At 29.1% G+C, this 23,168-nt stretch overlaps 1 protein-coding gene across 3 annotated transcripts in view; it reads right to left on the minus strand.

The window, feature by feature from the left end:
- Positions 1-22,251, minus strand: part of LOC129941516 (adenylate kinase isoenzyme 5) — a 41,322-nt gene extending 19,071 nt beyond the window's left edge. For 2 of the 3 annotated variants that reach the window (XM_056050188.1, XM_056050187.1), the window contains exon 1: positions 21,623-22,051. In XM_056050188.1, coding sequence (XP_055906163.1) covers positions 21,623-21,644 — 22 coding nt within the window. In that variant the 5' untranslated portion in view covers positions 21,645-22,051. Of the gene's footprint in view, positions 1-21,622; positions 22,052-22,092 lie in introns of those variants that run through there. The other variant, XM_056050189.1, reaches the window with a different exon arrangement.
- Positions 22,252-23,168: the final 917 nt, after the last annotated feature.

Consider the following 23,168-nt stretch of genomic DNA (forward strand, 5'->3'; position numbering starts at 1 on the left):
ATGCACGCTTGAATTTCATCTGCTGGTCTCCCCCTTTGAATCACTGTGAGGGTTTGACGGAAATCACCGGCCAATAAAACTACCATGCCTCCCATTATATCTGTACTATCTCGCAAGTCCTGGAGGGTCTGGTTTAAAGCTTCTATAGCCTTCTTATGATACATTGTACTAATATTATTATAAATAAATGCGAATGTAAGTTTGTTTGTTAGAGTAAGACTTAATATCAACGAATAAGATCTAAAAGAATAAAGTAACAGCTAACCACAAAAATTACGGATAACCTCAAAAATGTGAATAATATTATACTACATGCAACGACAGAAGAAAATAACAATTAATATAGAAAAATCAGAAACAGTTAAAACTTAATTCAATTGAATTAGATATTGTCGTCACAGTTGGTAATAGAGTGGGTTGGTATTACAGTATTCAGCGTTGAAACTTTATTACTAAGATGCTAGATGATGCTAGATGGCGTTGAAGTAGCTAAATTTGACGATATTTTGACAAACAATTTTCTTATTTTTATATTACTTCTAATACCTACAAGAGTGTATGTGCAAAGTTTCATGATGATCCGTTAAGTAGTTTTTGCGTGAAAGCGTAACAAACAAACTTACATTCGCATTTATAATATTATATATATATAATATATAATATTATAATATATATATATAATATATAATATAGTAAGTAAAGTAAAGATACTGAAAAATAATCACAATATCAACGGAAAAAATGACTTAATACCCATGAAACTTCAAAATTATATCAACCATTCGTATGTGTAAAAAATAAAAATAAAAAGCTTTTTCAAAACAACATGTGGACTAAAGGCATATATTAACATAATATATTTATTCAATTACTTTAAAAACTAAAGCTTAGTCAACAAACAAAACTTATAACTAAAAAAGAGGCTGGGATACGAGCCACACTGATAACTTCCCATCCCGTCTTCCGATTTGTCTTGCTTAAAAGTTTGTCTATATGTAATGTACTCGTATCAATTTTTACCAAATTTGCGTGTTATTTTTTGTAGATTTTATTTTTTATGAACAAAACGACTGTTGGATTTTTATATACAAATTACTGAATATCGAAAACAATATTTTCTGTGAAATAAAATAAGTTTGAAGCCCATATTTTTTATTTCTGAAAAGCTATTTCAGTCGAAAGTAAATTTTTACCAAGTTTTAGTATTGTTTTTTTTTAGAGTTTTCTTTTTTGTAAAAAAACTGTCCATTCGATTTTTTTCAAAATTTTATTGAACGTTGAACACAATATTTCTTATAAGATAAAATTAGTTTGAAGCCAATATCTACAATTTTTGAAAAGATATTTGAGTCGAAAATCAATTTTTACCAACGTTTATTAATTTTTTAAGGTTTTTATTTTTTGTAAAAAAATTGTCAATTCATTTTTCTCAACATTATTCAGAATGTTGAAATCAATATTTCTTATAAGATAAAATAAGTTTGAAGCTTAAATTTTAAGTTTTTGAAAAGATATTTAAATCGATATTCAATTTTTACCAACTTTGAGTACCTAATGTTTTTTTTGAGAGTTTTATTTTTTTTTTTAAAAACTGTCAATCGATTTTTCTTAAAATTTGATCAGATGTCAAAAACATTATTCTTCTTTGCACAAAATTGTTTTGGAGATGAAATCATGTTTAGTCATAAAATTTTGGAGGTGACAAATTTTTTTTCCAGTTTTTTTATTTATAAAAAACCGTTAAATGGATTTTTTTTTTCAAAAAATATACTTCTTTCATATCACGGTACAATGTAGGTATTATATAAATTTTAATTCAAGTCTCTAGCATTTTTGGTTTTTAAGATATTTAGGTGTAACCAAAATGTTCACCTTTTTTTCAAACTGCTATGGTTAAAAAAAACCACCCTCGCAATTTTCTTGAGAGCCCTTTCTGTATCTTTCTGCCTTATTATCTGGATAACAAAATTTATTTGAAGTCTTCTGGTTTTATGGAGGACGAAAAAACGTCGCGAACGTACGGACGTACGGACGTACAGACGTACGGACGTACAAACGTACGTACACACGCACTCACATCTTTCTAAAAAAATTTGTTTTCGACTCTAGGGACCTTGAAACGTCGAGAAATGTCAAAATTTTCAATTTGACAAATCGGACCCATTACAATAACTTCCTATGGGAATTTAATTAACAATTATAAAAAACGTTTAAATTTATGTGCATACTTTCATTACTGATAAAAATACTAAACACATAATAACGAATTTAAATAATGTGAGAAAAAAATGGTTTTGAAACCGATCTGATATTATGATCAACAGGATTTAAAAAAAAATATATGTTTGTATTGTATTTGTTTTTCGACTGGTAAATTGAACTGTTAGAATAGTAGTTTGATCGGTGAAGTGGAATCGGCACAAGACTGATAGAAATGAAGGGGATCCACTCTTACAATAAAAAAAGTTGTAAGTACTTTCTTACTGATCTGACAAATAATACATTCCTTACCAAATTAAAGCCTAGAGTTCTATTAGTTTCTTAAATGTATTTAATATGACCAGTAAAAGTAAACTTTTAATCCAAAATGATGCCTAGGTCTGAGAGTTTAGATAGTTTTTCAAGTTCATAGAGTTTAAAATGTATCCATAGTCATTAGACAAGTACGTTATGTTTAAATGAAAATAAAGTTGCACTTCGCATGTTGTTGAACGGATAAGATGAGACAAATAAGCTAAGGCAGAGGTCTTGGGTTCTATCCCTACTCAATTAAAAAAAAAATCACGGGTACTGCCTCTTGCGAGGAATTGACAAATCCTCCAAGAGTAATTCTTGTCATGAAAAGTGCTTAATCAAACAAGAAGTTCGGGTTCGGCCTAAAATACTGTCGGTCCACTTCATCCCTGACAACTTTACTCGCACACAGTTGAGAGTTGTAAGTCACTAGACCCTAGATCTCAATGGACTGTTGCGTGCGCCACCTAATTTATTTGATTTTGGAATTATAAATACACACGAACTTGCTCAGAGTCTGTTTAAAAATATATTTTTTATTTAAAGATTTAAAAATGTACCTGTGAAAAAATTTTGATTTCAAAAGTTTAAATGCCATTTAATGGTAAGATCCGTTTTTTTTTAAATTAATTTTACACTAACATTTATAGTATGCAGTTACTCACAGCTTATTAATATACGTTTTACATTTAAATTTCGTAAACAAAATTATGACCCGTTTTTGAGATATCAAATTACGAATAAAAAAATGTTAACTATTTTTTTGTAGTTGAAAAATAAAAATAGTAACATTGTTATTCATTATATATATTGAGAAAGTATTACAGCTTGTGAAGACAAAAATCTTTGAAATTGGTTGATAAGTTCTTGAGAAACTTAAAGCAAAATAACGGTCCTATAGTGGTACACTTCTGGAGCAATACAAAAATATAATTTTTAATTGAAAAATTTAAAAAATGACCAAAAAACGACTAGAAAAATCCGCTCAATTTTTTGAAGACAATCGACCTAATGGTTTTGGGCTGTAGATCCAAAACAGACAGGCAGCCAGACAGACCCATTTTTTCGATTTCTCTACCATCTGAATGACATGTTTGATTAAAATATCGAGTTTGAAATTGTTTACGAGTGCAAAACTTGCATCCTTGTGTTTTGTGTTTTCAAACTTGAACATGATTTAAACCATGTACAAATTTGCATTCCAAAAAATAATCCCACAATTTGTTGGTGATCGTACATCATACAGCTTGTACAGTTCGGTTGTTATAAAGTGTTTTCCAATTGACGGGGGTTGATTTTGGGGCCCCCCGTGGCGTCCATTTTCTTTTGGTGACATCTTTTGTTTAGTATTCAGTTTTGTATGCCAAATCATAATGGCAAGTTACACGATTGAACAGCCCGTACAAATGATAAAACTTTACTATCAACCATTTAACTGTAGACGTGCGTGGCCCTTTGCAGTCCATTCTTTAAGGTTTGGTTGCCAAATTTGTTCTTATGTTCAAGGAATTGGCCGAAAACATCTCCGCGGTCAGTGAAAATATATTCCAGTCTATTCCTCACCGTGCACAAGAACTCGGCCTCTCACAGACTTCAACTTGAGTCAGGACTTGGGCCTACACATGTACAAGATGAATGGCTGTGTTAATACGCAAAATTATCGTATATAGGACAACACTATACACCAAATATACCCGCCCCTATTGAAAAACCCTATACATAGCAAGCGTGTAGTGGCCGCATTCTCCCGACAGACGCAACGCTATTTAAATTACTTACTTTTTATTTAAGCAAGTCTCCGGATAACAGATGAAGTCTAATCGCAATCTTAAACTCTTAAATACCAGAGTTTAAACACATTAAAAAAAAAGTTTGTTTCTGCGATAAAAATCGAGAATTTTTAAAACTAAATTTTTAGTAATGGGAAAAAATACTTGTCTTTTATGTTAACAAAAATATATTAACTACAATAAAATTTAAAAAATTGCAGAAGTTGAAGTGGTACTAAGCTCTTGACAATCTCGATTTAATTTACGAGTGTTTTTCGTGTTTTTGAAAATGGTTTTGATAACAACCAAGTTTTATTTTTTCCCAAAAAATATTAAAGCTTAACTAGCAGAAGCTTTAAACAAAAAAAATAAAAAGGGTTTAATGTCCAATTTTATTCTCGTTTGTTTTTTAAGTTTGGCTAAAAATCGAAGTCTGAAACTAAAATTTTATTTTTATAATTCAAATCCTATAAATTGTCATTGATTTTATGAAATAAGATATACAACCTCCACGAATAAACTGATTACAAAAAAATTAGCATTCGTATCTTAATATATGTGATATCGCAATGTATATGTGTAATCAAATTTGATTAAATTCGATATCGACGTTAAATACATTTAATTGTTCTTTGTTTTCAATGGAATACACCGATTTTCAAAAGTCCAAAGTTGAAAACAAAGCATCGCTGCAAACATGAACAATTTTGCTATATTCAGTAATTTATTCAATATGAACTTAAAAAACAAAAATTATAAGCTGACATCTTATCAGCGCGAAAAACAACAACATCAAAATGTAATCTCTGAAAGTTCTTTCACAATTGAAACGCTTGTTTCTGTTGATAATTACAACTTTTACTATTTTTTGATTCTAGATTGGTCAAATATACTCACTTCATCTTCTTTCACTCTCTTTAAATTTGTTTCCTGTACTAAGGACATACGACTATAAATGAAGCCCCCCCTAACCAAAACTTCAAGTGAATCTTTAATTTCCTTTAATTGCAGCTTGATAATAATTAAAATTCAATTCAAATAACATACTTTTGTCAGATATTTACATATGAACGCAAATTGCCAAAAGTGACTCATTACAATTACAATTGTTGGTAGGTATTTACAGAAATAAATAAATAAAAACAAAATAACTAGATATAAAACGGTCTATAAATGTTTTCCAAAACCAACTTCAACAGGTGAAACCACAACAATAAAAATTATTTACCACCCATGTACCTATAAATGCAAATCATTAATAACGTCATAAATCCTCAGAAAAAAAAGTCCTAAATTGCCACAATTTTCTAACACCTGTCATTAGGAATATACAAAAAATATAATGTTTCTATTTATTGTTGTAATGTTAAGTAAAACTTTACAAACAAAAATAAATAAAAAGGAAATAAATTTAAGTTGAGCAAAACACAAAACAAAATAAAATTCCGATTCAACTTTATCCTGAGCTTAAGAGTCAGTTATTGTTGGTAGGGTAAGTCCTTTACCTATACAAAGGACAAAGCCCTAACACGTGCACAATACCTAAGCTTATTTGCATGTAAATGTTGCACTTGTCTGAGTGTGGATACAAAAATAATTGGTGGAATATATTCTACTGGACAGGACAGTACACAACAAAGGTACACCTAACCTACTGCTAGACTGCCTTAATAAAAAAACGCAAAATAAAACCACAAACATATAAAAATAGGAAAAAAGACAACATTTTGTATTGATTTTCCAGCAATTTACTATGTGTGGTGTTTTCAACTCGTTGATTTCATTGCCCTCATCGCATTTTTTCAAAATATACAAAGATATCTAAAGCCTATAACTACACTCGTCCTTTTCACATGGTTTTTGTTGGGTATAGCGAAATATAGTTAAGTTATCCCGTTTTATTTATCTATGTACACATATAAAAAGTTCAGTCGAGTGTACTAGTGTTAAAGGATATCCTTGAACCCCACATTCTACGAGTACGAGTAGATATTTAGAAACTATTATGATGACTTCATGGTGTGTAGTGTGTACCTACTCGTATAAATGTAAAGGTGGGTGACTATAGTCTATATTCTGTTATTTTGAATAAAATCATTATAATATCTACTTTCTTACAACAACCTTCGATTTGTGACATTGAGGTGACAGGAGGCTAATCAATGGGCGGCAAAAACAGGATATTATCTTTGATTTTATTCCACCGGGTACCAAGTTTGAAGTATAGGTACGAGAAAAATATATGTATAATACAGAAAACAAGGATATATTTTAATAGATTATTTGGTCATATTTATATCGGGTCAATGAGTTTTATTGAACTGGATTATAAAAATATATGGGTCTATCATGATGACCATCAATAATTTTGGTACATGGCAACACCTTTACTAATTCTTCAGAAGATTAACAAAAAAAAACTAAAACTATTGAAACTGAGTTGTTTTGGAAAATGAAGTGGGACTTATATTTGGATAAGTTTGAGATTAAGTTCCAACTTTTACTTCTTTAATTTATTTAAAAAATTGTAAATGTTTTTAATATTTGATATAAAAATCGATCTCCCATACTAATGTTGCAAATACAGGGCTTAAATCTCGGTTTCAATATTCTAAATCACATTGGGACCAGAGATGCTCTCCAGTATGGAGACGCATTTAGATTTCAATATTTTCTTAGTGAACTAACTCAATGGTCAATTTTAATTAAAAGTTGATGAAGTAATACATTTAACTTTAGTTTCCGCTATTAATTCTATAAGCCAATTTAGGCCTTAACTATTTAATTTGAATATTCCTTCAAATTATTTAAAACACTTTCTTCCGAAGACCTTTTGATATTTGATGGGCTTTCCAAAAACCAAAGATAAAAGAGTATCTGTTGCGTTCAATTTTATGAGAAAGTTTTTATTTAAAGGCAACAGAGATTGAAATGTATAAACCGGTCAAAATCACTACTGTAGGGGAGTTTAATTATTGGCCGTTTATTCGTACGTGCTTAGTCCATACGTCCATACGTCCGTACGTCCATATGTCCATCCGTCCATGAGTCCATGCATCCATACGTCAATACGTTCATGCATCCATACCTCCATACGTTAGAGATACCTTTCTTCGCCATATCTTAAAAATTAGCAGAGATATCAGACTTTCAAAAAATTATTTTTCAGAGAGTGAAGCAAATAGAATTACCTGCAGATTTCCCACAGGAAGTTTTTGTAATGGGTCCGATTTGTCAAATTGAAAATGTTGACATTTTTCCACGTTTCAAGGTCCCTAGCATCTAAATAAAAGATTTTTAGAGAGATGTCTGTACGTGTGTTCCTTTGTTCGTACGTTGGGGAAATTTTTTTCGTCGTCCATACCTCAAGGACCAGAAAAGATGTCGACTTCAAAAAAAAAAATTGTTACACATATAATAATGCAGAAAATACTCTCATGGAATTATTGAGTGGGTGGTTTTTTTTACCATAGCCATTAAAGAAAAATTGAAATTTGGTTAACCCAAAATATTTCACAAACCAATAACGCCAAATCCAATAAACGGTTTTCTTTATAAATCAAAAAAATTTGTCAACTCGAAAATTTTACGAGTAAAAACTGATTTCATCTCCAAAACAATTTTGTACAACGAAAAGTAAAGTTTTTAAAATCTGATAAAATTTTGAGAAAAATCGAATTGACGGTTTTTTATATAAAAAAATAAAACCTAACAAAAACATTACTCAAAGATGCTAAAAATTTGAGATATACGATTTAAACTACTTTTATCTTTTAAAAAATAGTGTTCTCAACATTCAGTTACATTTTGAGAAAAATCGAATTGACAGTTTTTTTGCAAAAAAAAACTAAAAACTTAAAAAAAATTAACAAAAGTTGGTAAAAATTGATTTTCGACTCAAATATCTTTTCAATCATTTTAAATTATGGCTTCCAACTCATTTTCATTTATAAGAAATGTTGTTTTGAACATTCGAAAAAAAGCGGGAAAATCAAATTGACTGTTTTTTTTTACAAAAATTGAAAACCTAAAAAAAATGAATAAATGTTGTTAAAAATTGATTTTCGACTTAAATATATTTTTAAAAATTTAAGATATTGGCTTTAAGCTACGTTTGTGATTTAAAAAATACTGTTTTCCACATTCAGTAAAATTTTGAGTAAAATCTAATTAATAGTTTTTGTACAAAAATAAAAACCCAAAAAAAAAAAATAATAAAACTTCTTAAAAATTTACTTTCGTCTCAAACAGCTTTCCAAAAACTAAAAGTATTGCTACTAAAATTGGAAAACAAACATTTCCTTTCGTCTAAAAATCTAAATTTTGAAACTAAACTTTTTCTCGATATGAAGAATTTTTTTGGTAATTTTAAATTTTTTAAGAATAATTAAACTGACAACTTTTTTAAACTGACAACTTTTTTTTACAAAAAAAAACTACAAAAAAACACCTACAAAAAAAAACATAACAAAAGTTGGTAAAAATTGATTTTCTACTCAAATACACAACTTACATAAGCTATTCATTATTTAAAAGTATATGAGTAACATATTCAATGTAGCGCTTCAAATAGTAGTAATAAACATTTTCCTGCCGACACCTGTGTTCGTAAAAAAAAAATAAAAAAAGGATAAATATTTCGTTACGCAAAACTTAATGAAAACCCTTAAAAAACTTATTTAGTTCCTAAATAGTATTATGTATATGTGTTACTAAAGAGTTTCAGTTTATGAATAGTAACTGTGAAAAACAATTCTACATTTGGTTACTGTTTAGTTACGCATTTGTCTGAAACTGGACTGTAACTACTCAATAACTTCCATGTATCGGGAGACGTCTTCAGTCACAATCAAAGGGGTCAACAATTTTACATAAATGCTTTTCAATTCCTTAAGTGGATACGAAATATAACTAATCACCTTAGTAACTTTTTTGCTTCAAAAAAAACTTTAAGGCAGCTAAATGTAACAAGTTTTGTAACTTACTTGTTACAAAATTATAATATGTGCTTCTTGGGAAATTGTTTTCAAATTTGTTCTATCTTTCATATCTTGTTATATAAATAGTTTTTAAAAACTTAAAAAAAAATTCTACGGGAGGTTACCTTTTTGAAATATCACATTCTATTTTCCATTCAATGTTTTATTTTTTTGACATTTTAAATCAATTTTTAAAAATTTAAGACTTAACAACTCTTTAAATCAGGATTTGATCTAAAACTTATATCGAAGTAAAGTTGTAAGGACTAAAGCCTTTAAGTGACTGCAGTTGGTAAAGTCAGTCAATTAACAAAAATGTTTAACTGAACGTTAAGAATTGTGATTTAATTTAATTTTTAAAAGTCCCAAATTGAAATGAATTGAATTAGTTTTTTCGAGTGGTGTACTCTCTTTGACTTTTTAAAGTTTTTATCAACAATACATTCATAGGAAATCTCATACAATTTGTCGTTACGAATAGTTTTTTCGGTGTTTTTAAAAATTACCTATCACGAGTTCACAACCCAAAATACTGCATTCAAATGACTTACTAGCTTTTTAATTTGAGTCAAATTTAAAATTGATTTCTTCAATTGACTTTAAGTCGTGACTTTTGAAATGTATGTTAAAACTCAAACTTATTTAGATAGCTAAAAAACTTTGAAGAACACTCAAGGCAGTGACTTAACTACAGGCACTAAAAATACGTTTTACAACTCTGTAAGAAACTCAATAATATGGGGGTTAGAGTCAGCTGGACCAATGACCATTTTTTTAAGGGTTAATATTCTTTTGCAAGTGCTTATGTTGACATTAAAAAGCATATACGAGACTTACGTAGTAAATTCTTAAAGAAGTCTGATGTTTTATAAAGTTTGATTTCTTATATGATATTAGAGAGTTTTTCAAAAAAAAAACACATACAATTCAGAAAAATGCTTGAAATTCTTATTTGTGTCGATATAGTACGGTCCATATAATTTAATGTTTGAAGATTATTTAATGCAATTGTTCACCTTGGCTGCGCCTCATCCATCCGGTTTGTCCAATTTTGGCATACTCTTTAAAACATTTTTGCCAGTATCTCACGAATAAATGCTTCAAGGTTGTCCAATGCATCATTTGAAGCGGGATTGTCTGTATAGACATGAGCTTTAAATTAGCCTCTCAAAAAATAGTCTAAAAGCGTTTAATCGCACGATCTAGGAGGCCAACTAACCGGTAATAACATGAAATAAAATGTTCACCTCTTAATGAGGCCATTGTTGCGCGTGCTTTTTGATCCACATGTCATGCCAGTGAAGCTCTTGAATTTTGGGCTAAGAAAAGTTGGATATCATCATTACGTCACGGTTTGCATCATCTTTGAAGAAGTACGGTCTAATGATGCCACCAGCCCATAAACTGCACCAAACTATGATTTTGCCTGATATTCACTCCAAAATCGACAATTCTGTTTATTTAAGTACCCATTGAGCCAAAAATGAGCTTCGTCGCTGAACACAATTTTTCGTAAAAAAAATGGATTTTCTGCCAACTTTCAAGATCCTATTTACCCAAACTATTACGTTGCAGTAGGTCGTTTGGCGTCAATTCTTGCACCAGCTGTATTTCGAAAGGCATCACATCTAAATAATTCCTCAAAATGTTCGAGGTTGTTGGCTAACAAAGGCCCAATTGCTGCGAGCAACGGCGACGAATCGACCGAATAGCAGCTTCAGTGGGTCAGTTAAACTGACCATACATTGGAAGAAGAGCCTGATGAATTTTTTTAAGAGAGCATGCATTTTTATAATAAAATTCAATAATTTGCTATCGTTTTTCGTTTTTAAGACGATTCATGGTTAAATTATAGCCCAAACTGAAGATGTTTGAAATTTAAACAAAACACCAAACGTATGTCAGCTGTTAAAAGCAGTGTTACCAAATAGGTAATTGCTAAAAAATCACCCTTTACTAATTTTGTGTTTTTTGGTCCTTAGCATAGGTATATGTACATAATAATCGAGGTATAAAAGTTTGTAGTACTTTCGTACCAAAACAAGTTGTTGAATTTTTAAAATATAAATATAATTTCTTTTATAATCATTATTTTAAAACAAAATTAATTTTTGTTCTTCTCTTTTTCTTTTTTCAGAGTCTTGTGGAAGGTGAGATAACTTTAACTTTTAAATATTACAAAAAAAAATTTAAGTTTTAAGAAATGTTTGTACAATTTAAATTTTATATTTCGCACATAAATACGTACATAGAAATAACCATCAGAAATTATATATAAATATATACCCTTTTCGTCATTTAAGCTTTTAAAATATTATGTTTTTGCAATCGATAAATCATTCTTAGTTGTAAACAATTAAAATAAATTTCATATTGATAAATAATTTTTAAAAGCTCACTGTTGACTATTTAAGTAAATATTATATTACGTGTCGCTAAACAGTAATTATAAAAATAAAAAACTAAGTAGTTATTAATCAAAAAGTATTCCCAGGGCATCTCTATGCACTGATGGGTTGTGACGCGACGTTAAAACTTTTGATGAACCCATTAAACTATCACATAATTGAATGTTTTAGATCTTTTTAAATTAGTTTAAATGTTTTAGAATACTAGGAGTAAGAACACGTAAATTTTAAAAAGCGTTTGTTTTTTTAAATAGAAAGAGTTATTATTAAGTGAGCTAAACAGGATATGTGTAAACAGTACAATGATCTAAAGACATCATTGATAGGCGATATCCTATCTTTTCATAGGGGATGAGTCAAAAAGCATTTACGTATTATTTTTACAAAACATGGAATAAAAACTAATTTTACTGTTTTATTATTTATCCTTTATTTTTTGTGCCTTAGTAAAATATTTGTTTTTCTACTGGCTTCTGATAAACTTCTTCTTATGAATGTAGAAAAAAGTTACCCCTTCGAAAAAGATTATTTTTTCGCTGTCAAATAATAACAAGGCATTGCAAAAAAGCTTTAGTTCTAAATTTCCTGTTTTTTTTACAAACTTCGCTTACAAATAGTAAATTTTTCTTTAGATTCACTTACTCAAGTAAACAATGTCATATTTGGTCAGATTTTCTAATTTTTTAAATTATGAAAATACTACAAACTAATCACTCATGAAAAGTAGTTTTTTTAAGAGATGTAAACAGCAACATAGAAGTCAATTTAAAATAAATTTAAAAGAACCCACACATTTTTTTATTTTTTATCCAGTCAATGAATGAAAAAAATTGTCTTCACCTCGAAAAAAATCCAACAGTTTGAAACTTGACACACTTACTAAAAGATGTCTTGTGATGACTCAATAAAAAAGTCAAACAAACATGAAGTGTGTTTCAATTTTTCGCATTAATCTCGAAAACTATTTGTTATATCCAAAAATTTTGTTCCACAAAATTAAAGCTCATTAAATTTTATAATAAAAAAGCCCTGATAAATTGTTCGTATCTCTTATAGTTTATAAAATAACTCTAGCGGCAGTGAAGAGTAAACGAAACATACGGGTTTTTTGGGTTTATCTTGAAAACTATTTGCCGTATAAAAAAAAACTCTTTCACAAAATTAAAGCTTATTAAATTTCCTAAAACAAATATGATATTAATTTCTTTGTACTTGTTTTATTTTGTAAAATGACTTTATTGGCATTTAGGGAAAACATGTGATGATTTTTTCAAACACGTTGATAACGATTGTGTACCTAAAACCCTAAAAACGTTCCTGGAAACTCTTATAACAAAGAAAACGGACACTGAAAATAAAAAATGGAAGTGCATTTCAATAGGGCATAGCATTATTTCAACTGTGCGTCCTATTCATGTTTTCAATACTAAGAAGCCTTTTTAATAAGAAGCCATTTGTTTCTCTTTCTTGACAACAGATCCAATAATATTTTAATTTGTGAAAATTTTCTTAACGAAAAAGTTTTTGACAAATGCAATGTGTATGCAATTATGTATACATTTTTGAAAATATTTCTAATGTTTATTATTATAATTCGTTAAATACTAACGTTACCAATTCTTATTAATATAATATATATACTTAAGATCTAAAACTTAAACTAGACTGTTCAATAATATTAAATTGCAATTTATACTGTTTATAATATCATTTGGTGAACCAATAAAGGATGTCGCAAAATTAATGCAAGATTTGAATTTGCCGCCATTTGTGCAGTGAAGTGTTGGCAACCCTAAAAAAAAGGCAATTTGACAGCTAACAGTATAGGGTTATTAAAAATGGAGCGTTACACTATAGAACAACGTGTCTTCATTATTAAAGAATATTTCAAAAATAGTGAAAAAGTCTCCGTTGGAGACGCCAAACACACTGGTCGTCCAAAAACAAGCCGTTCAAATGTGAATATCGAAGCAGTGCGTGAGAGTGTTGCTGACAATCCAGGAACTTCAATTCGACGTCTTGGCCCAGAATTGCAAATTTCAAGAACCTCTCTACAGCGTATACTCACCAAAGATCTGTGTCTTCATGCTTACAAAATTCAATTACAGTGGCTCAAAGTAATAATGGGACACATGCAAATTTGAAAAACAAAAGCCATTCTCTGGAAACCTATACATGTAATATAACAAATAGATATTAAATTAAATTGTTTATATTATTAGTTTATTGAATAACAAAAATTGCATAGATTCATAAATTATAAGTTTGATAAAAAAAATATTACGTTAAACAACTCAGATATTTCACCTCAAAGTAATAATGGGACAAACATGTAAATATGAAAATAAAATGTATTACAAGCTTTATCTTAATAATTTAATATTTGGTGGGAAGGCCCTTCTGGCTTATTACTGCTTTCAAGCGGTTAGGCATGGATTTGACTAGTTTTTGACAGTAATCTGGCGAAATTTTGTCCCACTCGTTCTTCAAGCTGGCAATTAAGTCGTTTTTGTTTCTGATGTCCTGAATTCTTAATTTTTCTTCTAAATAGCTCCACAGATGTTCTATAGGGTTAAGGTCAGGAGATTGCGGGGGCGTTTCCAGCACGTGAGGACAGTTGTACAGCAACCAACTTCGAACATTATACGCCTTATGCTTAGGATCATTATCTTGGTAAAAATAATAATCCTCCGAAAGTCCCAGTTTATCAGCAGTTTCCGCCAGATTTGATCTTAAAATATTAAGATAATATTTGTGGTCCATTATGCCTTCAATTATGTGAAGTTTTCCGGGTCCTGCTGCTGACATTGAACCCCATACCATTACTGATCCTGAACCGTGCTTTACTGTTGGTCTCAAATTTCTTTCCCGAAGCTCTTCATTGGGTTTTCTCCAAACATATGAACGCCCATCGGAACGAAAAACATTGAATTTGCTTTCGTCCGTAAAAATTACTTTACTCCAGAAAGCAAAATCTTCGTTCTTATATGTATTGGCGAACATAACGCGTTTTTTCTTGTTAATTTTACTCACGAAAGGTTTCTTCCGCGCAACTCGACCGTTGAAGTTATGTTTTCTTAAGACATTTCTCACTTTTTCTGGGTCTGATTTTTTCCCAAGGCACTTTTCTGCTTCTGCAGCAATTTTTGGGGCACTAAGGTGCGGCTGCTTCTTAACTTGTCTTAAAAGCCATCTCTCATCTGAATCCGAAAATATTTTTCGTTTGCTCGGTTTTGGTTTGTTGCTAAAATTATTTTCATTTTTATACCGCGTTACTATATTAAAAACTGTAGATTTGGGTTGTTTCACAATCTCGAAAATATTCCGTATAGATTTTCCAGGTTTGGAATGATTAATAAATAATTCCCGTATTTTAACCGATGTTTGACGACCGCGTGGTGCCATAATTAATAAATAATAAAATTATTCCTTCGAAATGAACTCAATGCAACACAAAATAGTGAAGAATAACTGTACTGCAATCCTGATTGAAAGAAAGCGAAAAAGTACCGTTATTTCGCTCAATATGAATTAAGGTTAAAGGGTGTCCCATTATTACTTTGAGGTGAAATATCTGAGTTGTTTAACGTAATATTATTTTTATCAAACTTATAATTTATGAATCTATGCAATTTTTGTTATTCAATTAACTAATAATATAAACAATTTAATTTAATATCTATTTGTTATATTACATGTATAGGTTTCCAGAGAATGGCTTTTGTTTTTCAAATTTGCATGTGTCCCATTATTACTTTGAGCCACTGTAACACAACAATTGAAGCCTAATGACCAGGGACAGAGAAGAGAGTTCGTTGAATGGATTATGGAACATCAACAAATGGACCCTGATTTTTCGAGCAAAATCATCCTAAGCGATGAAGCACATTTTCATCTTGATGGCTTTGTCAATCTCCAAAATTGCCGCATTTGGGGTTCGGAGAACCCACATGTGACTGTCGAAAAACAAATGCATCCACAACGCGTGACTGTATGGTGTGGATTTTGGGCTGGAGGCATAATTGGGCCATATTTTTTTGAAAATGATGCTGGTCAAGCATTGACTGTTACTGGTGCTCGATTTCGCGACATGATTACACAGTTCTTTCTGCCAAAATTGGATGATATTGATGTGTCGAATATGTGGTTTCAACAAGACGGTGCCATATCTCATACAACCCGTGAAACAATTCAATTACTGCATGAGACATTTCAAGGTCGAGTACTCTCTCGTTTCGGTGATCAAAACTGGCCTCCTAGATCGTGTGATTTAACACCATTAGACTTCTTTTTATATGGTTATTTGAAATCACAAATCTATGTCAACAAGCCCACAACCACCCGAGCATTATAGGAGAAGATTCAACGCTGCATCAACGAAATTCAGCCACATTTATGAAGAATGGTCATGAAAAATTTCAACAAAAGAGTGCGCATGTGCATGCAAAGCCGTGGAGGCCATTTGTCCGATGTGTTATTCCATACATAACCCTATCCTATGTACTTTACGAGTCAATAAAAATATAACTATCAAAAGACTAAAAACGGCGTTTTCTATGTAATTCAAATCTTGCGTTAATTTTGGGACACCTTTTACAAGAGTGAAATGTATTATAGATTTTAATTAATTGATTTAAGGGACTATGTACACCATAGTTTAATCTGCTAAAATTAGTATTCAATGATTTCTTGAGTTTTAAACTTGAACAACTTAAGATAAAGTTTAAACTACCAAGAACTGATGGTGATGGAAGTTGTCCGTTTATTATTTCAACAATAAAACAAACTGCAACCACATCCTATGATTTGTCAAAGAGGGAAGATTTATGAGAGAAAGTCTTTGTGAATAAGGCGGTAATGTATGAATGTCATGAAACCACGGAAGGGATTGTAGACAAAACGCAAAAATCTTTTCTAAATAGCTTCGAGTCTTTTGACGTGTACGGCGGTGTAGTAAGGTGACCATACTGTACAAGCATATTTCAGAACTAGTCTCAAAAATGAAAGAAAAGGAAATTTTAAAACATATGGATCATGGAAATCATGGCCAAATCTCTGAATAAAACCCAGAACTGTATTTGCTTTTTTAACTATGAAGTTAATATCTTCATTAAATGTTAGTTAAGAATCTAAGTCAACACCCAAGTCAGAAAATACATAAACTCTACTTAAAAGACAAGAATCAAACATGTAGCTAAAAACGATTTGAAATTTTTTGCGTGTAAAACTTATGGTTTAACATTTGTCAACATTTAAAACTAGACGATTATTATTGCACCATTCCCTGAATAATATTAAGTTTCCTACAAGAGAAGACAGTCCGATGTAAAGTTATTTTTCTTTAAAATTTTAATGTCATCCTCATCAGCATATAAAAGGACAGACGAATTGTGTATGATCGAAACCAAGTCAATTATAAAACAAAATAGAATAGGACCAAAGTGACTACTCTGGGGGACACCAGAATTCACAACAAATGAACTTTAACATTAATTACGAAATTTAGTGAGAGATTAGAGATTCAGTCGTTAAAACTTTGCTAATAATTGATAGTTTTAAAAGCAATGTTTTATGACACAATTTGTCAAACGCCTTGCTAAAATTAGTAAAGATACAATCTACTTGTTCAAAAACATTTAAGCAAAAGGATGTAAAGTGAAACAGATTAGTAACACTTAAACACTTTTTAACAAAGCGATGCTGGTTATCAGCGGTAATTGAACTACAGTGAAATGAAAGGACGCTACACACGATTGACTTACACAGTTTAGGTATCACAGATAGGTTAGCAAAAGGTCGGTAGTTCTTTATTTCGTTTTCAGGACATTTTGGTGTACTGGTATTATGAAGGAGCTCTTATAGATAAAAGGAAACAGCGAGTTATTTAAAGACGTATTTAAAAGAACACATAACGGGTGTGCTAAATACGCAGCACATTTCTGTAAAATGGATGATGGTACTAAAAACTAAAACTAATCTTAGTAAATTTTTTTTTGTTAAATGTATGCTTTATGTGCATTTTTGGAAATAAATCATTTTATTGAATGTACATTTATTTTTTCCAAAAAAATTATTATTTTAATAATTTTTTATGAATTCTTAAAAATATTACTTTAATTCAAAAACTGCTGCTATGTAAAAATTTCAATACGATTTAAATCTTTTATAGTTAAAAACTACCACTACATACTTGATTTAAAAAAAAAACAAAAATCGCGCTTGAAGTCTATAAGCTTAAGACTTTAATTATATTTCTTGGCAACAGATTGTTTAATCTTAGTAACCAAGTTTAGTACTTTAGTATTTTAGTTGATGAACATTTTCTTATCAAAAAAAGTGTTTGCAAAATATAAAATGTGTGTATATAAAATTAAAATAATATTTAGTTCTTTTTTTAATTCAAATAACTTTACTAAAATATTGGAGATTTTTTGAGGAACAAACATTTTTTGTTGCTTTTTAAATTGTATTGTTTGTAAATATTCTCAATTTTAAAGATACAAATATTTTCTGCACAATATCTTAAAGAAAAAGTTTAAAAAGAATAATATTATTATTTAAGGCTTGGAATTATTTTTTTGAATCTCAATTTACAGAATTTATCTAAGAAAAATGCACCTAATCGTATAGGTATTTATTATATAAATTGTGTATTCGTATTTCTTTGTTGCAACATTTAAGAACTAAATTGAAAGCTCTGCATTCGTTAATAATTTCGAAATGGAGATATTAATCAAAATTGATATTACGGGGATCTAGAATTTGAACAAAGTGGGTCCCCCATTCCGGCTAAGGTCATTAGTAGATTCGTATTAGCCGTTTTTTTTAAAAATTTTGTTCAGGATAAAAAATAACAATAGTCGGCATAAAAATGTTGTTGATTGAAATTCGATTATGGATTTTTATGAAATTTTCACTGTTTTTACTTAACTTGGCTTCGTTCAATAAAAAAATAAAAAAGAGGTTGGGATGCGACCCACACTAATAACTTCCCATCCCGTCTGTCGATTTGTCTTGCTTAAAAGATTGTCTATCAATTTTTACCAAATTTGCGTACTATTTTTTGTAGATTTTAGTTTTTATGAAAAAACGGACTGTTGATTTTTGTTGATTTTTATATAAAAATTACTGAATATTGACAACAATATTTTCTGTGAAATAAAATAATTTTGAAGCCAATATTTTTAATTTTTGAAAAGCTATATTATATAATATTTCTTATAACATAAAATTAGTTTGAAGCCAATATTTAAAATTTTTGAAGAGATATTTAAGTCGCAAATCAATATTTACCAACTTTTATACATTTTTCTTAGGTTTTTATTTTTTGTAAAAAAAACTGTCTATTCGATTTTTCTCAAAATTTGTCCTAATGTTAAAAACAATATTTCTTATAATAAAAATTTGTTAGAAGCTTTTATCTCAAAGTTTTTAAAAGATATTTGAGTCGAAAATCATTTTTTACCAACTATTGTTATTTTTTTGTTCGGTTTTTAATTTTTTGTAAAAAAAAACTGTCAATTCGATTTTTCTCAACATTTTTCAAAATGCTGAAAACAATATTTCTTATAAGATAAAATAAGTTTGAAGCCTAAAACTCAAGTTTTTGAAAAGATATTTGAGTCGATATTCAATTTTTACTAACTCTGAGTAATGTTTTTTTTTTTAGATTTTAATTTTTTATAAAAAAAACTGTCAATTTGATTTTTCTCAAAATTTTATAAGATGTCAAAAACATTATTCTTCGTTGCACAAAATTGGTTTGGAGATGAAATCATATTTTAGTCGTAAAATTTTAGAGGTGACAAATTTTTTTTTTCAGTTTTTTTGATTTATAAAAAAAACCGTTCGATGGATTGTTTTCAAAAAATGTATTTGTTTGATATCACGTTACAATATATTATATAAAACATAATTCAAGTCTCTACCGTTTTTGGATCGTAAGATATTTAGGGTTATCCAAATTTTCTTGAGTGTCCTTTCTGCCTTATTATCCGTATAACAAAATTTATTTGAAGTCGATATCTTTTCTGGTTCTTGAGCTATGGAGGACGAAAAATACGTCGCGAACGTACGGACGTACGGACGTACAAACGTACGTACACACGCATGCACATACATCTTTCTAAAAATCTTTTATTACGACTCTAGGGAGTTTGAAAGTTAGAGAAATGTCAAAAATTTCAATTTGACAAATCTTACCCATTGCAATAACTTCCTATGGGAAGTTAATAAATTCGTGTATTGTTCCAAAAGGGGACTTCATATAAAACCATTATTTTGCTTTTAAATGTTGTCATGAACCGATTTCAATAATTGTACTGTCTTAAAACATTTTAAAATGTAGGATATTTAAAAAAAGTATTTTTTACAAAAATGAATGTTAAATAATTTTTGAAAAACATTTATAAAAACAATTATTTCAGTTTAAAAACTTCTGCTCTGCTTTAACTTTCATAGGAATTGATGAAATCTTTATTTTTTAAAAACCGAAATCCATTACATACTTGATTTTTAAAATTGATTCGTATTGTAAGTCTATTTGCTCCAATATTTTTTTTTATTTCAAACGATTGCAACTTTATGTGAATAAGTCGGGATTTGATTTTCTTATGCTTTATTAAAAAGTAAATTATATCCATTTCATGAATGTTCCAAATTCTTAAATATTTTTAAAAATAAATTAACTATTTTTTGACAACAGATATTTAAATCGCATGTACTAAGTTTGGACATCACTAATTTAGTTTGTTAATCTGTTTCTGTATCGTGTGATAATTCAGAAACAGAAAAGTTTTAACAAATATCATTTCCTTGTAAAGATTTTTTTTTAATAATTCTTTAAAATAGAAAAACTAATTTTCAAATTTCCTTACCATCGACAAGAACATTTCTGAACATTGAAAATATTATTTAAACATTTTAAAAATTTTTTATTCTTTATCAAAATGAACAAGTCTTTATTTGAAACAATCATGTGGTTCTTAAATTTACATACATTTTTAACAAAATCCTGGAGTTATCTTTGAAAAAATTACAAAGATAAAAAACATTTCTACGCACAATCTTTTAGAAAAAAGTTTAAAAAAATAACCAATATGTTTTATATTTAAAAAAAACTAATTTCATTAGTCGTGGAAATATTAATTCTAAAAAATATGAAGATTTCGTAATAAATAATTTTGTAATAAGAAATTGTATTCCCTATTTAAATGCATAAAAATTATGCAAAAAAGGGTGCACTTAGGCGTATACGTATTTATTTATAAAAAATTGTATTCATATTTGTATTACTATTTCTAGAGCTAACATTCATATTTAATAATTTCTTGCAACTATACTGTTTTCAAGATGAAGTTTTAAAAATAAATACAAATATGCCTTTTCACAAATTTTTTTTTTACTAAAATTTGATTTTCCAGACAAAACTCAACCAGCAAAAACTGCAAACCCAAAAAACTAATGTGTAACATTTTTTACCAAATACATTACACCCACTTTATGCAAAAAAATTAAATCTTTCGATGATCCAAAAATCTGTACGTATACAACAAAAAAACATAGTTTTCAAGTAATTTTAAGAAAAAGGATTTTAAACCTTTTGCACCTGATCTATTTTTTTGGTCTGGTCCAAAACTTTTTACTTTTTACGACGTAAACACAAAGCTCTATATCAAAATTCTGTATTTTAAATATTCAATTTTCCTTTACTATTACCGAAATATTCCAAGACAACTTAGCAAGAAAATTGTATGTTTACCTACTTCAAGAATCCATAGTTAAACAAGTCTTCTACCAAGCTCTGACTCAATTCTAATTAAAATTAATTAAGTCACAACACTTCAGCTAGTCAACCTAGATAAAATCCAAAATGTCCTCCATCAGAACTATATTCTGTAGCCCACACCCTTTACAATATTGTTACGTTTATTACCATATTTCGAATTCTTACCTGTGTCTAAACAAATACCCATTATCCATTCGGTGGCCAATATAACAAAAAACTTTTATAAAACCCTGTGTTTCCTGTAGCCTTCTTGTTAAAAAAGGTCTTAATAATCCATATGGTGGTGGTAATGAAGGTTTTTACTCATTTTATATATTTTCTAATATTATATCACTATTTCGGTTTTTAATTTCTATTTTTTTCTTAATAAAATTGTATATTTTAAATAATTTCTTTTGAAATATTGGTAAGTTTAAAAAATTTTCACTGCACAAACTTGAATTCTCCTGTTTTTTCACTTAATTTCACAACAAAAATACAATCATGAATATTATTTTTTTTATCCTGTGTAATTAGATAAATTTCAAAAGATAACGACGACGACTGCCGGACGCAAGTAAAACGCGTAAAATCTGTCACAGGTCCCGAATTCAACTAAAAACCTAACCCGATGACAAAGAATAAATTCTACTTACCAATATTGTAGTTGGCTAACGCGGGTTTGCTCGCTCGTATAAAACGTAGGTCCTTTTTCTAACCGATAAATAATTAATAAATTATAGCAGTTACATATATCCTTTCAATTCCACATATACATAGAATTTTTCTTTTCTTTTATTTTGTTGTTGTTGTTATTGTATTTATTGCTCGTAAATATTGTCTATAATATCAATGTTAGGTCTACTAACCCTCTTTCTACATTCAATGGAATGCACTGCACATCCGTTTGGATTTGTATTTTTATAATATTGTTGCTGCGGTTATTTCTGTTGTTGTTGTTTTTTGAGTGTATTTGTAATAATTTTAGATATTCGAGCTAGACACGTTGGTTGTGGTTTAAGTGTATTCTATTAAATTGTCCTTTTTATACATGTAGCTACATAAATACATACATACTCGTACCTAGCAAAAACCAAACAACATTTTATTTCCTCCTCGTGGTTTGATTGTGTCCTGAGTCCTGAAACTGCTGGTTTTACTGTCCTGACCATGAAATAAGATTGTGTGTAGGTTGATGAAAATGTGGAAATATGTGGAACTTGTGTCTGAATTGTTTGTTTGTAGAATATAGTCTCATTGATTGTGAACATAATTTATTTGAAATGGATGTCTCTACAACGAGTATCTTGACAAACTAATAATAAATTGAGGTACTCATAATAAGTTATCAAGTGGTAGGGAATTATTTGAAAAGCTTTGAAATTGTCTATTGTAGCTTTAATGATATAGTAGTGTTTTCATTTTTGTGTTTTTGGCAAAACATTTTTACTTTTTTAACTTTTTTTTCTACGACAGTTGCCGATTTTTTAATCACAGGGATGTGACCCACACTGATAACTTCCCATTAGTGCCCGACTCACGATATTGCTAAAGTTTTACAAAGTATTAATAATAATATTTTGTTAATGGTAAAAACAAAGTTTGCAGTCACTATATTTGCTTTTATTCTCGAGAAAATTAAGTAGAAAAATATTTATCAGTTTGCAAAAAATTATTTTTTTGATTTCTTCTAAACAAAAATATTTATAAGCCAACAACAATATTTTTAATG

Source organism: Eupeodes corollae, chromosome 1, assembly GCF_945859685.1.
Source record: "Eupeodes corollae chromosome 1, idEupCoro1.1, whole genome shotgun sequence".
Lineage (NCBI taxonomy): Eukaryota > Metazoa > Arthropoda > Insecta > Diptera > Syrphidae > Eupeodes > Eupeodes corollae.